The 13,260-nt window shown below is 39.8% G+C and overlaps 1 protein-coding gene across 6 annotated transcripts in view; it reads right to left on the reverse strand.

Annotated features, from left to right (window-relative positions):
* RGS7 (regulator of G protein signaling 7) overlaps positions 1-13,260 on the reverse strand; it is a 420,700-nt gene that overhangs the window by 16,673 nt on the left and 390,767 nt on the right. For all 6 annotated transcript variants that reach the window (XM_065400366.1, XM_065400369.1, XM_065400367.1 and 3 more), the window contains 3 exons: positions 4,273-4,347; positions 2,108-2,206; positions 1,303-1,364 (listed from right to left, as the gene is read on the reverse strand). In XM_065400366.1, the coding sequence (XP_065256438.1) occupies positions 1,303-1,364; positions 2,108-2,206; positions 4,273-4,347 (236 nt within the window). The remainder of the gene's footprint in view (positions 1-1,302; positions 1,365-2,107; positions 2,207-4,272; positions 4,348-13,260) is intronic.

A 13,260-nucleotide genomic window follows, 5' to 3' on the forward strand; every position in this document is an offset into this window, starting at 1 on the left:
GCTTCCTATTTTATCAAGGGCTGAAATAAAATAAACTGCAAGCTTTATTAATACTTCTAAACATTTCTGCATGGAATTTCACTGAAGAATGTCAAATGCATTAATCAATAAAGTCTAACACGCAGCCCATGAATCAGGTTTTAGCCTCATTTTATAGATGAGGCTAAAGAGATTGAAATAAGGCACAGAGAGAAGCTGAAATAAAAGAAACTAATTAAGTAGATCTGACTCTGATTTGGGGAGGGCTGAGTTGGGAGGGGAGCTCACTGGGAGGCTTAATGGAGGCAAGGTAGCAACATTATTGTACAACAGATCTGGGGATAGGTCCCTGAGCTGCATAGGTGCTGTCACTCTGCCTACTGCCTGATTCACCAACTCAGCTGTGCAGTGGCTCTTTCAGGTGGCCAGACTACAGGGGTTTGGCGGGGGGAAGACGGGGGACGGCAAACCATGGTTTCTCTAAAACAGGCACCAGTTTTGAAAATAAGGATATTCCTGGCTTTCTGGGAGATATAGTTGCCTATTTACTTATAAAAACTGGGTTGTTCAGTCATATTAATGCAGAGTGGAGCGAGAGCATGCAGGATAAGAGTCAGTTAATGATAGTGAGGGGGAGAGAATGAAACAGGAGTCAATTTTTTTTTTTTAATTTCTTGGGAATGAACTTAGTACAATGTCGTGGTGCAAAAATTGTCTTGCAGGCCCACAAAAAATCATCAACACCAGCTGTGGTACCCGATGACTTTGAAAGGAGTTTGTGAGACGCCACCAATTTGGCCAATACCAGGGACTGAACTAAGGGCCTCCTGAGCTGAAAATAAGAGGTGCTCTAGTGAAGCTAAAGAGCCAGGCTCTGCACTGTAGAGCTGTAACAGACACAGCCTCTGTACATAGGGACATACAGCCATACGCAACATACAATGACAAGTGGGTTACATCTACATTAGTAATTTTGTGGCCTTTTCTCCACACCAGTCCTGAAAAACAGCAATTTTCCTAGGGAAGGCAATGTCAGGGAGCTTAGTGTACAAAGCAGTTACATGATCGCGCCACAGCTTTCTTCTAAATTCAGCACTTTTTTTCCTGTTTCACTGAACTGAGAGAAATGGCATTAAATCACACCACATTAGCGAATCAGAAAATAGACATGCCTTCACAGCTCACACAAAGTAAACTGTCTTCAGTCAATTTGAATAACACATCCCAGCTCCCTTGTCTCCTCCTCTCTGGCTCCTTCTCACAGAAAATTTCTAGATACTTCTTAGACCATTTCAAAAATAGAAAATGTGACAATATACGTACCTCTCTGCAACTTTTGACATTTTTAATCGATGTCTATCTAACTGTATTTGCCAATATTTTATCTGAAAAAGTGAAGGCAAAAAGTGGCATGAGTAATGTCTTGCTTGACTCTATTTGCAGAACGTTTTATTAGGACTACAATGTAAATTTAATTTTTCCTAAGTCACAGAGAAGTGTATCTGAGCTATAATGACATATTATCATAATATTTCTTAAAGTAGATGGAACTCTCTATTAGTACAAGACATTATACATAGCTAAAAATGGACAAGTATAACATTTTTCCTAAAGGTTCATCAAATAAATCTAATTAGTATTTTAATTTTTACAGAGAAATCCATTAATTGTTCCCAGTCACCCACCTTTTACTGCTTCTATTGCTCTGGGAAAGATTAATGAAGTATAAATGGCAATATGAGTAAATCCACACACACTGAGATGCAACTATGCTCTCAAACCTTAAAGTGAAGTGTTGGAAGAGTGAGTGAGTGAACTGGTTACTGCAAAAAGGCTAATGCATTTAATTACAAAAAGAACACACAAACTGGATTATTGGTAAAGCCTTACACTGTTAATAAAGACTAAAAAAAGTTAGTGCTACTCCCATTACCCTTAATGAAAGTTATATGCATAAATCTCCATGTACTGAGATGAGAAGAAATATACTCTCAAACTTTGTTTCCTCTAAACATTTAATTGATCTAATTTAAATGTTAAATAAATATACTTGACAGTTATGGTAACTTTTTATTCTTTTTTTCCCCAGAATGGTTTATTTAGAAGTTTATTATAATTGTTTTCAAACCTCTTGGTGTAATTCGTCTTCTGTGGGTGGCTTGGTTTCTGGTACTGGTGTGTGGGTAGGACTATGACTTCGAATGTCATTTTGTAATCCATAGACAGACTATGAAAAAGTATGGAAAGAAAGACATTTGTTTTTAAAGAGTGCTTATCTTATACAAACATCATCATATATATTTTTGTATTATGTATTTAAGAAGTTAGCTACCTCTGTGTATTCAAAAGCCTTACATCATTGTTCAACAGAACTGTAAATATGCCATACATTGAAACACAATGTTGCGAAATGAAATAAATAATTCTGAGAAAAGGCCCTATTACATGATAACATAGGATTTTATGTCTAACTCTCTCTCTATATATATATTTGCATGTAGCACGTGTTAGGGATGACACAGTAGGGCATCTATTATAGTGGGTGGAGGTGGTTGGCACGGAAGAGAAGGAACAGGAAATTTGAGAGGTACACTGCCATGATGAATTATTATTTGTACAGTTCCCAAATGTGTGCCAGGTGCTTGATAAATGACTAATGCCTGGGACCTTTCACTAATGCAATCAAATTGTGCTGATGACATCTCCAAATCCAGTCTTCCTTCAGATTCAGGATTTTACCATGCAACTACACTATAATCTAACTACAAAGTGATACTTTAGATTAAAAATGGGATCAATGTACAGAACTGGGATCCAGCTCTGGATCTGGAATACCTTATAATTTAGGACTGCTTGGATCTGGGGTTTTGGTCCAACCTGTTATATAGACTTGGGCAATTTGTAAAATTGATTTGGTATATCAAATCTATTTCCTCCAAAGTTCCAGGGGTTTCATTTGGGGACATCTTTATTTTAAATTTCTCTTTACTTTCAAGGATGTGCAAGGATCCATTGCTACTACTATTTTTCTTGCATGTTTGTACTTACTGAAAGTGAAAGTTCTGTGGGCATTTTCACTTATATTTTTTCCCTTTAACTAATGATAGAAAATTTGTAACAGGGATACTAAGTATGTACCATGCAATATTCAATATACTGTACAACATACTGACAATATGTTCTACACTGCAAAATATGGGTCTCTTATTCTTTTAGTTCCCCCTGTCTATGCCTCTGAGGGATTCTTTGGGGCCATGGAATTTACATTTGCAAACAACATATTTTGTTTAGGGCAGTTAAAATTGGAAAGTTCCTGTAAGGCTTTATTATGATTGAACCACAGAAGCTGAAGGTGCTCAGTACCCTTAGATAGCCTTGTAAGAAAAAGCCTAAAGAAAAAGCAGGTTTGTTTTAATTTTTAGGGTATGTCTACACTTACTGAGTTTTTGCACTGTAAGTTTCACCGGTGATAGGGAACTGGTGAAAGTAAATAGATTCATAGATTCTAGGACTGGAAGGGACCTCGAGAGATCATCGAGTCCAGTCCCCTGCCCTCATGGCAGGACCAAATACTGTCTAGACCATCCCTGATAGACATTTATCTAACCTACTCTTAAATATCTCCAGAGATGGAGATTCCACAACCTCCCTAGGCAATTTATTCCAGTGTTTAACCACCCTGACAGTTAGGAACTTTTTCCTAATGTCCAACCTAAACCTCCCTTGCTGCAGTTTAAGTCCATTGCTTCTTGTTCTATCCTTAGAGGCTAAGGTGAACAAGTTTTCTCCCTCCTCCTTATGACACCCTTTTAGATACCTGAAAACTGCTATCATGTCCCCTCTCAGTCTTCTCTTTTCCAAACTAAACAAACCCAATTCTTTCAGCCTTCCTTCATAAGTCATGTTCTCAAGACCTTTAATCATTCTTGTTGCTCTTCTCTGGACCCTCTCCAATTTCTCCACATCTTTCTTGAAATGCGGTACCCAGAACTGGACACAATACTCCAGTTGAGGCCTAACCAGCGCAGAGTTTCACTGCAAAAAGTCATGAACAAGTGTAGACGCTCCCGCAGTTTTAGCGCAAAAAAGGGACTTTTTGCGCTTTAAATGGTAAGTGTAGACATACCCTTAGTAAATGGCTTACTAATTAGTAGTTTCAAGTCACAACAGGCTATGGAATTTTTTATGTATTTTTTCAATGCAAAGAAAGGAAAAAAAGGTTTTACATATTTCAGTCATATTAAATAAACAACTCTGGAAATATAACACTTTTTATCCAAACACAGTACTTACCTTTCTTGTTTTGTGAGGATTTTTCATTCTTGAAGACTTTTTTATATCCACTTCAGTAGTGTTTACACATCCAGGCTAAAAATTAAAAACACATAGGAATGGAATCTGACATTGAACTCCATATTTATTGCATTTAGTTACTGCACAGTGAAGCTTGTATTATGGGTTAGAGTAAGCAGAGATATGGTCAAAACTGTGAAGTATGGATAAATCTATCCTGAGGATGACAAACTATATTCAAAAACGTAAGATGCCGGAGTGTAGACTCCTCTGGAAAAATATGAGATAACGCTGTATACAGGATCATGAATATTACCGGTTTGTACCCTGCACCTATGTAGCAATATGGATGCCACTATAATGCAAAAGCAATGCCTTCAGGAGATAATATTTTGAAACCTGCACTGAGATCCACCTCCAATAGACAATCTGCTGTCTTAATTTATTACTTTAAAACATCATTAGGGTTTCCAGAACAATGTTGCTTGGTCTATTTTGAGTAGGGTTGGCAGATTGCAGAAAACCAAACACCCTTGCCTCGCCCCTGCTCTGCCCCTTCCCCAAAGCCCTGCCCTTGTCCCACCCCTTCTCCTAGGACCTGCCCCCCTCACTCCATCCCACCTCCCTCACGTGCTCACTTTCTCCAGGCAGGGGCAGGGGGTTGGGGTGCGGGAGGGAGTGAGGGTTCTGACTGGGTGTGCGGGCTCAGGGGTGGGGCCGGGGATGAGGGACTTGGGGTGCAGGAGGGAGCTCCAGGCTGGGGGGTGAGGCCAAGGGGTTTGGAGTGTGGGAGGGGATTCTGGGCTGAGGCAGGGGGTTGGGGTGTGGCAGGGGGAACAGGCTCTGTGCTGGGGGTGCAGGCTCTGGGGTGCGGCCAGAAATGAGGGGTTCAGGGTGTGGGAGGGGGTTCCCGGCTGGGGCTGAAGGGTTTGGTGTGCGGGACGAGTGCAGGCTCTGGGAAGGAGTTTGGGTGCGGCGGGGGCTCAGGGCTGGGGCAGGGGGGGTTGGGGTGCAGGAGGGGGCTCTGGACTGGGGTGAGGGTGAGGGCTTCTTCTGGGGGTGCAAGCTCTGGGGTAGGGCCAGGGATGAGGGGTTTAGGGTGCAGGAGGGGGCTCTAGGCTGGGGCTGAAGGGTTTGGAGTGCGGGAGGGAACTCAGTGCTTGGGCTAGGGGTTGGGATGCAGGAGTAGGTGTGCGGTGAAGGCTCTGGGAGGTAGTTTGGGTGCAGGAGGGGGCTCAGGACTGGGACAGGAGGTTGGGGTTTGGGGCTTGGGCTCTAGGCGGCGCTTAACTCAGGCAGCTCCCGGGAGAGGCAGGCATGTCCCCCTGGCTCCTAGCCCTGGCCAATGGGAGCTGCGGAGCCAGCACTCAGGGCAGGGGCAGCATGTGGAACCCCCCTGGTCACCCTTGTGCCTAGGAGCCGCACATGCCAGCTGCTTCCGGGAGCCGCACGGAGCTAGGGCAGGCAGGGAGCCTGCCTTAGCCCCGCTGCGCCTCTGACGGGAGTTTTAGGGGCTCGGTCAGCAGTGCTGACGGGAGCCACCAGGTCCCTTTTCGACCTGGCATTCCAGTCGAAAACTGGAGGCCTGGCAACACTAATTTTGAGACCTACTTTTGCTAGGCACCCCTTTTTGCTAGTTGTTCAGGTGGCCTTTAGACAGATTTCACTTTATCTCTCTATGTTGAAAGGACTGTGAACAATATACAGAGAAGCATGAAAAAAACACCTAATGTTCACTCCAGCAGGATTTGTGACAGAGGTTGGGAGTGGAGCAGCTAAGATTATTATTCAATTAAATTATTACCTATAATTTGTGTTGGACACTTAATTACAAGTTGCTATAGCTCAAAGTCATAACTCAGAGAGAACAAACCCTTTTTAAGACCACAGAAGCAAAACACGTTTCTTCCTTGGTTCAGCCAGGGACTCCAAACAATAAGAGATCTTCTGTGCAATGCTGTCATTTGAAAAGTGTGGTGGACCCAGAAGGCAATGCACAGACTGTGCAAGGTGCCCCATAGCATATATGAAACCTACACCATGATCTTGACTATCACTCCTTCAGAAAGCAAGGACTATTGGACCACTTCTTTAAAAGGTAGCCTGAAGAAGGTGGGGAAATTGAGCTTGCTTCTTCATGTAACACAAAGGGGCTTGAACAGTCTTGACAAAATATAGACAAAAACCTGTTTTCACATTTCCTGCTAATTTTTGTTTATTTTAGAAATTCAGGTCATGTCTAGCCTGAAAAGGACTCAATGGAGAACCAATGAAATTATGTCATCACAAGAGACTAAGCTAAGCAATTGGGAGGGGAAGAGACTTTTAGCTATGCTGTTTAAGACTTTGTTTATGTAGAAACTTATTTAACTGCCTAATAAATGCTTTGCTTAAAAGGTATAGGTGTTTAAGGTTCCACATCTCAGTTATGAGGTAAGAACTCACAATAAATACGTAAGGTACCCAAGAAAGTCCTCCAGTCAAACAAGCCTTTAAAATAAAAAAAAAAATAAAGCAAATGGAAACAACAAACAAATGTACATTTCAGTCCTTCTTACAACATCATAAAGAAGCACAAAAGGACACAAAACCCATTTATTTTTAGATCTGCTTGTACACGCTGCAAATGCAACTTTCTGTACAAATGCAACTTTCTGTGTTTAAATAAGGTTTTGCACACAAAACTGAAGCCTTCTAGGCATCCGCTGTCAGAAGAATGTGCTGCCACTACACTACATTGAGGCACGGTATGGTGAGCCAAAGATGGCATTTTAACCAAAGCTGTGTGAAACTCAATAGTATTCATCCCTGGAGCACAGTGCAGTCATTTGAATCTTTTCATCAGTTTCAGTTAATGTTAGTTTGAACCCCAAGTTCTGCTCTGAGTTTCTGACTCAAAGTGAAACTTGGCCAATTTAAGATTATGAAAAATCATAAATCATTCAAGGTTACTAAAATTTAATAGAACTTTTAGAAAAACCTGTGCTGCCTTTCACATGTACAATCATACACTGATTGAACTCAATGGCAAAACTCTCATTGACTTTTATGGGAACACGATCAGGCCACAGATTTTTACCAAAACATCAACCATGGTGAGTTTTGTATTGTTTGGGGTTTCATACCCCAATTTTTTACACAGACCTAAATCAAGCCTTTTACTCACTTTGACTTGCTTTACTGCAGGACATTTCAACAGTCAATCACTTAGGATATGAGACATCCATAAAAGTAGATGATCTGGGAACCATGTTGCAAACACCACACAAAATTTCCACCATTTCATTATGCTTTTAGTGATTATGTCCCAGAAAAATTTTAATTTCAATGTTTATCATAACAATTATAAATAATAAGTAAAAAGTAGGGAAAGGAGTCAAATTCATCCCAGAAATAACTCCATGAACAAATTCAATCCATTATTTCATTTTAAACTCTGTCTCACTAAAAAGACTGGGCCAGAGTTTGTCTTTAATTATATTCAGTGATGTCAAAATGGTTATTGAAAACAGAATTTAACCTTCCCTCCCTTTTGTAAGCATTTATACCTAGCTATTTGTGAACCTTATATCTTGTCCCTGGGTTTATGTCAGTGTATTTTAAATGTGTTATGTTGTTGAATACTTTTTTTTAATGTTGCAAACACAGTTGCTCCAAGTTGGGACTTTACTGGGCCAATTTGAGCCTTCAATGAAATGTCCGAGTTGTTATAAATAGTACAGAATTAGGAGTTTATAATGGAAATGTCAGACTCTTCTTAATAGGTAGCACTAGAGGGGGTATTTCCGGTTATAACCAGAGGCAATAGAGTGAGAGGCACCGGGAGCCTGAGTACAGGGGAAAATATCCACATGCTTCAGGGCTAGAGTTAGGTGAATTTTTTCAGATGAATAGTTTATATGTTAAACAATGCTGTTTTGGTCAACCTGAAACTATTTGTGAATTTGACATGATTACCCCAAAACTTTGGGCCATTTTCCCCTCCCTGACAGCAGTGCCCCTTTAGTCCTGCGGTTCGAACACTAACTTGGGTCCCACCGGCTCTTCCCGATGTGGAGACAGGATCTGAACTTGGATTCCCCACTCTGTACAACAATGCCCTAACCACTGGACTATTCTGAGGTCAGGCTCTCTTATAGAAGCGGTTCCCCATTGGATAAATAACTACATAGTCACTGAAGCAGGGATTTGAACTTAAGTCTTCCACATCATAGGCAAGTACCCTTACCACTAGACTGTATAGTCAATCACATTCTTTTTCCTTGGTTCAATGACTATTCATTGTCATTCATTGTGGCAATTCATAATAACTGTATTCAGGACATATACTAATCACTACATGAAGTCAGGAAGAAATATACCCATAGCATTATATGGCACCATTCACAATATAGTACACTTATTGGATGCTAAAAAGCACAGTATAGCAGAATCAAGTTCATTAATAGGGAAGAGTGCACTTTTTTAGCCATTAAGCTCTAGACACCTTTGTAGAGAAAACATGGGTTTATGGACTATTGGTGTATTTTGGCAGAGCAACTTTTATTAAATATATAGTTAGCTGGGTCCTCTTTTACTTCCTCTGAAGTAATAAAAGCAGGACAAGAAAACCCTGGTTCTTATTAACCAAATATATCCAAGTGAAAGAGATAACAGAGAAAAATATTTATAGGAAATAAAGGTTTATTTAAAGAACACTTTGCATCTGAATCCCAAACATGCCAGTACCAGAATTATAGTAACCTAGGTAAGTAAGTAAATTAACTGATTCTTGTCTGAGTTTTTGAAAGCCTTTGCGATTCATTACTAACTTTTAGCACTCAGCAGATGAGTGTCCAGTGATCAGCCACACACCATCCATCCATCTCCTCACTGATCATCCCCTACTAAAATGACCTTCCACTATTCCTTCCATAGCAACTTTCTTAAGGTTATTTCCATCTCCATGCCTAATGTGACCAAAGTACATAAGTTTGCATCTGTTTATTTCTGACATCAGGATCTGCTTCTCTCCAATAATATTTCTAACAGGCATTAGCCTTTGTGACAGTCTGTACTAGTATGTTCACTACTTTTACAAACTGTGGTGAATCTGGTTCAAAGTATGCCTTGTGAGGTATCATTTGAAAAGTCGTAATCTGCTGAGCCTTATTATCCATTAAAACATGTATATCAGCACTGTATGTGAAGTTATAAGATTCTACTGTATGATTGTTACTGAAATATGTTGTAATTCTGGGTAACACCCATAAACCAGTTTTTCAGAGACAGAGACACTAGCACCCCAGACAGGTATTGAAGGGCTATCACCAGCTTAAACAGCCATTCTCCAGCAGGGGGAAAAGTGTAAACAAGACATTTACATTTCACAGAGATGGTTCAAACCTCACTTACACAAGAGACTGCTTGTCCCAGCACCCCAGCTGGGGCTAATCCTCAAAGAGGGGAGAGTTGTATAAGAATGAGATACAGTGGCCTCCAACTCACCTCTCATCTCTCTGCTCATGACATCAGTGAATACCTGAAGGACACTGAACTAAGGACGAGTGATCCTAGGCTGAAAAGAGACCCAGCCTGTGAAATTTACAACAGCGTACGGTGAGACAAAACCTTTGCTTTTAAATTCACTTAGCTTGTTACGTTATGCAAACTAATACCTATTGCTTCTTTATTTTATTTTGTAACCAACCCTGATTTTTATTCATCATCACTTGTAATCTCTTAAAATCTATGTTTCTGTAGTTAATAAACTTATTTTATTTTTTTATCTCAACCAGTGTGTGTTTTGATTAAAGTGTGTGGGAAACTCCATTTGGGACAACAAAGCTGGTGCATTATCATTGTCCTTTGATAAAATGACAGACTTTCTATGAGCCTGTACTGTTCAGAAGGGTAATGAGCAATACAAGATGCAAATTTCTGGGGTATGAGGCTGGGACTACGAATTTGCTGGTGTTGCCCTGTATGTAATTCATGAGTGATTGGTCAGAGTGCTCATGTATTTAGCTAGGAGTGAATTTGCATGCTGAACGCTGTGTGAACATGCCAGGAGTGGATGTTCTAACAGCAAAGCAGTGTAAAAGGCATGCCAGGCTAGTGAATTAAGGGGACACAGCTGTTCAACAGTCCATATTGTACCCTGGACAATATCACAGTCTTCTTTTTCTGTCCCGGAAATACACAAGAGACTTCACCAGCACCATATTCCAAAAGCTTAACTTCTCAGCAGCATTAGCTTGATTTAGATCCATAAATTGCTATGGAAAAAAATTAGGCTTTTCAACATAGTACCTTTGTACATTTTAAGATGCCGCAGTTTTCCCCCCTTTTCTTATGGGAAACCATAGCTGAGTGAGCCATCCCTAGTCTTCGTCCCATTTCTTTAGAATAGCCTTGTGGTTGGATATATATGATCCCAGATAATTAAATTCATCTATTGCCTCTACAGCTCATCTGTTAATTGCGATGTCTGCTCCTGATGTCACATCCTGGTTTTGTTAGTCACGTCAACATTCATGTATTTTGTTTTCATCACATTAAGGAATAGTCGATATTCCTCACTAACTGTTTTTATAGACGCCAACGTTTGTTGTGCTCACTGGTGGTTGTAGAAAAGACTGTCTTTAATGAGGAAGAGTGACCTCATTTTGACACAGAGGGGGTAAATTCACCCTGTTGGATGCAGTTAGCCCTGCCCCTTCATCCTCGGAGGAAGTGCTGTGACAGGGCAGGAAGTAAAATTATTTTTAAATGTCTTTGAGACACCAAGAAATTCCTTAGCATAAAACCAAGGTTTCCCATTCCCCTAAAAATGCACAGGATATCATCATTATTACCTATGAAACAACAACAAGTGTCTTCAGAAAGAGAAAAGAATTAATCCAGATGTGCTCCTGCAAAATGATATTATGTCTGTGTGCTTATTGCTACTAGTTTGGTTGTTAAAAGCCCAGAAGATGACTGGTAGAAAAGGAATCTGAAAGATTCAGATGAAGTGCTGGAGGACTGGAAATGCCCATCAGATAAATGAAGGGAAAAAAAAAAAAAAAAAAAAAAAAAAAAAAAGAAGAAGTGTCTGATCTAGGAAAGTAGACTATAGGTAAAATTTACTATACCCAAGTAGGAGTATTTTAATTTGTGACTGAGGTAGAAAAAAAGAAGATATTCTGCTCAGTTGGTGTAAATCTGGAGGAAATCCATTAATTTCATCAGCTCAATTGACTTCACTAGAGTTCTTACAAATTTACACCAGTGTAACTGAGCCAAATTTGCCCCTTTTAAAAGAGATTAAACAAATGAAATACTAAAGAGGAGTTATACTCAACTGGGGAAAGTTGTGTGTGCAGACTAGATACCAGTCCTTGCATCTTACTGTTTGGAGCTTATATTAGTGCTCTATTTGAAGGACTCATTAAATTTTCTGATGTTGTAAAAAAAGACACAAACTGTACGTTTTAAAAAATTCAGATAGTAAGGTAGCTTGAAAATGAAACTAAAACTAAGTGCTGACAAATCCAAAACAATACTCATTGAGCTAGAATATAGTGCACAAGTACAAAAAGACAGAATTAAATGAGCATACGAGGCTTTTGCAGAGGAACATAGTGCCATATTAGTGAATTCTTGGCAAGAACAGCTACATGATCTGAAAATACACACAGTATAGTTGAAAGAAAATACTACAGCCAGAGAAGGTGCCCTGTTTTTCATCTTATTTAGCTTTGTGATATTTGGAATGGATATATTCAACCAATTTTGCAGCTTTCTAATAGCCAGAGAAGGGGGATAATATGGAATCACAATGAGTGAATTACACCGTTCATCAGAAAAGAGTCCTTCTTTCCCATCTCAACATATTTAGTTTGCTTTTGGACATAATATTATCAAAAGGACACAGTCATTTTTAGAAGGGCAAAAAGTATGAAGAGATGCACAGAATGTATAAAGCTGCATAAGACTACAGCTCAGTTTTCTCAGGGGACATAACACAGTAGTGAGTAAGGGACAACCTCCCTTCCAGGAACATGAGTGGAAGGCAAAGAGTAGAGATAAAGATTAGCAGTAGGAGGAAGGGCAAAAAGTAGCCATCTATATGAGGGAGTGGGACTTCAAGGAAGTGTCCCTCGGGGGTTGGGAGAAAGGCCAGTGTGCAAATAATTTATGCAGGAGGCTCTAGTCTCTCCCCTCAAATCCCATTTGTGCTGTGATGCATACAAAAATATAACCACCCAATGAGGAGTAGGTAGAGTTATTGTCAGGGTTGGTCATTTTATTTTAATTTATTATTCATAAATAAAAGACTTTCAGTGGTCTGTAATCTCAAATTGTGGGATCACAAATCGGGCATTATTTTATTGTTAATCTAATCCCTACCGCCACTCTTTGTCACACTCACATTTCAAATTCTATTACAAGCTCCATGGGGCAGGGGCTGTTTCTTCGGTGTGTTTGTAAAGCCTTTAGGTGCTATGCAGAATAAAAGTAATAAAACAATAATCTTTAGAAAGGGCCTGAGGTTTTGACAAGCCAGACCTATAGGCAAAGACTGAGGGTCTAATCCTGAGAAATAGCAAGCATCCACAACTGCTCCTGATGGCAATAGGAGCTGAGCATGCTCAGTACCTCTGAGAAGATGACCTCTAGACTTAAAACTTCTATATGATCTAGAAGGATAAGTAAGAAACCATACATGTATATGCCTAGAATGATGCCTAAAGTCAGATTTGATTAAAATGTTAAAAAGGGGAAAAGGCCAATGACAGATTCAGAGATTATAAAATCAAAAGGACCAATTGCAATAATCCAGTCTGACCTCTGTATAACACACACCATAGGTCTTCCTTAATTAATGCCTGTTTGAACTAGAATATATCTTTCAGAAAAAAACATCCAATTTTGATTTTAAAATTGCCCTTGATGGAGAATCCACTACAGTCCTTCCTAAATTGTTCCAATGATTAATTACCATCACTATCAAAAAAACTGTGC

Source organism: Emys orbicularis, chromosome 3 (genome assembly GCF_028017835.1).
Source record: "Emys orbicularis isolate rEmyOrb1 chromosome 3, rEmyOrb1.hap1, whole genome shotgun sequence".
NCBI lineage: Eukaryota > Metazoa > Chordata > Testudines > Emydidae > Emys > Emys orbicularis.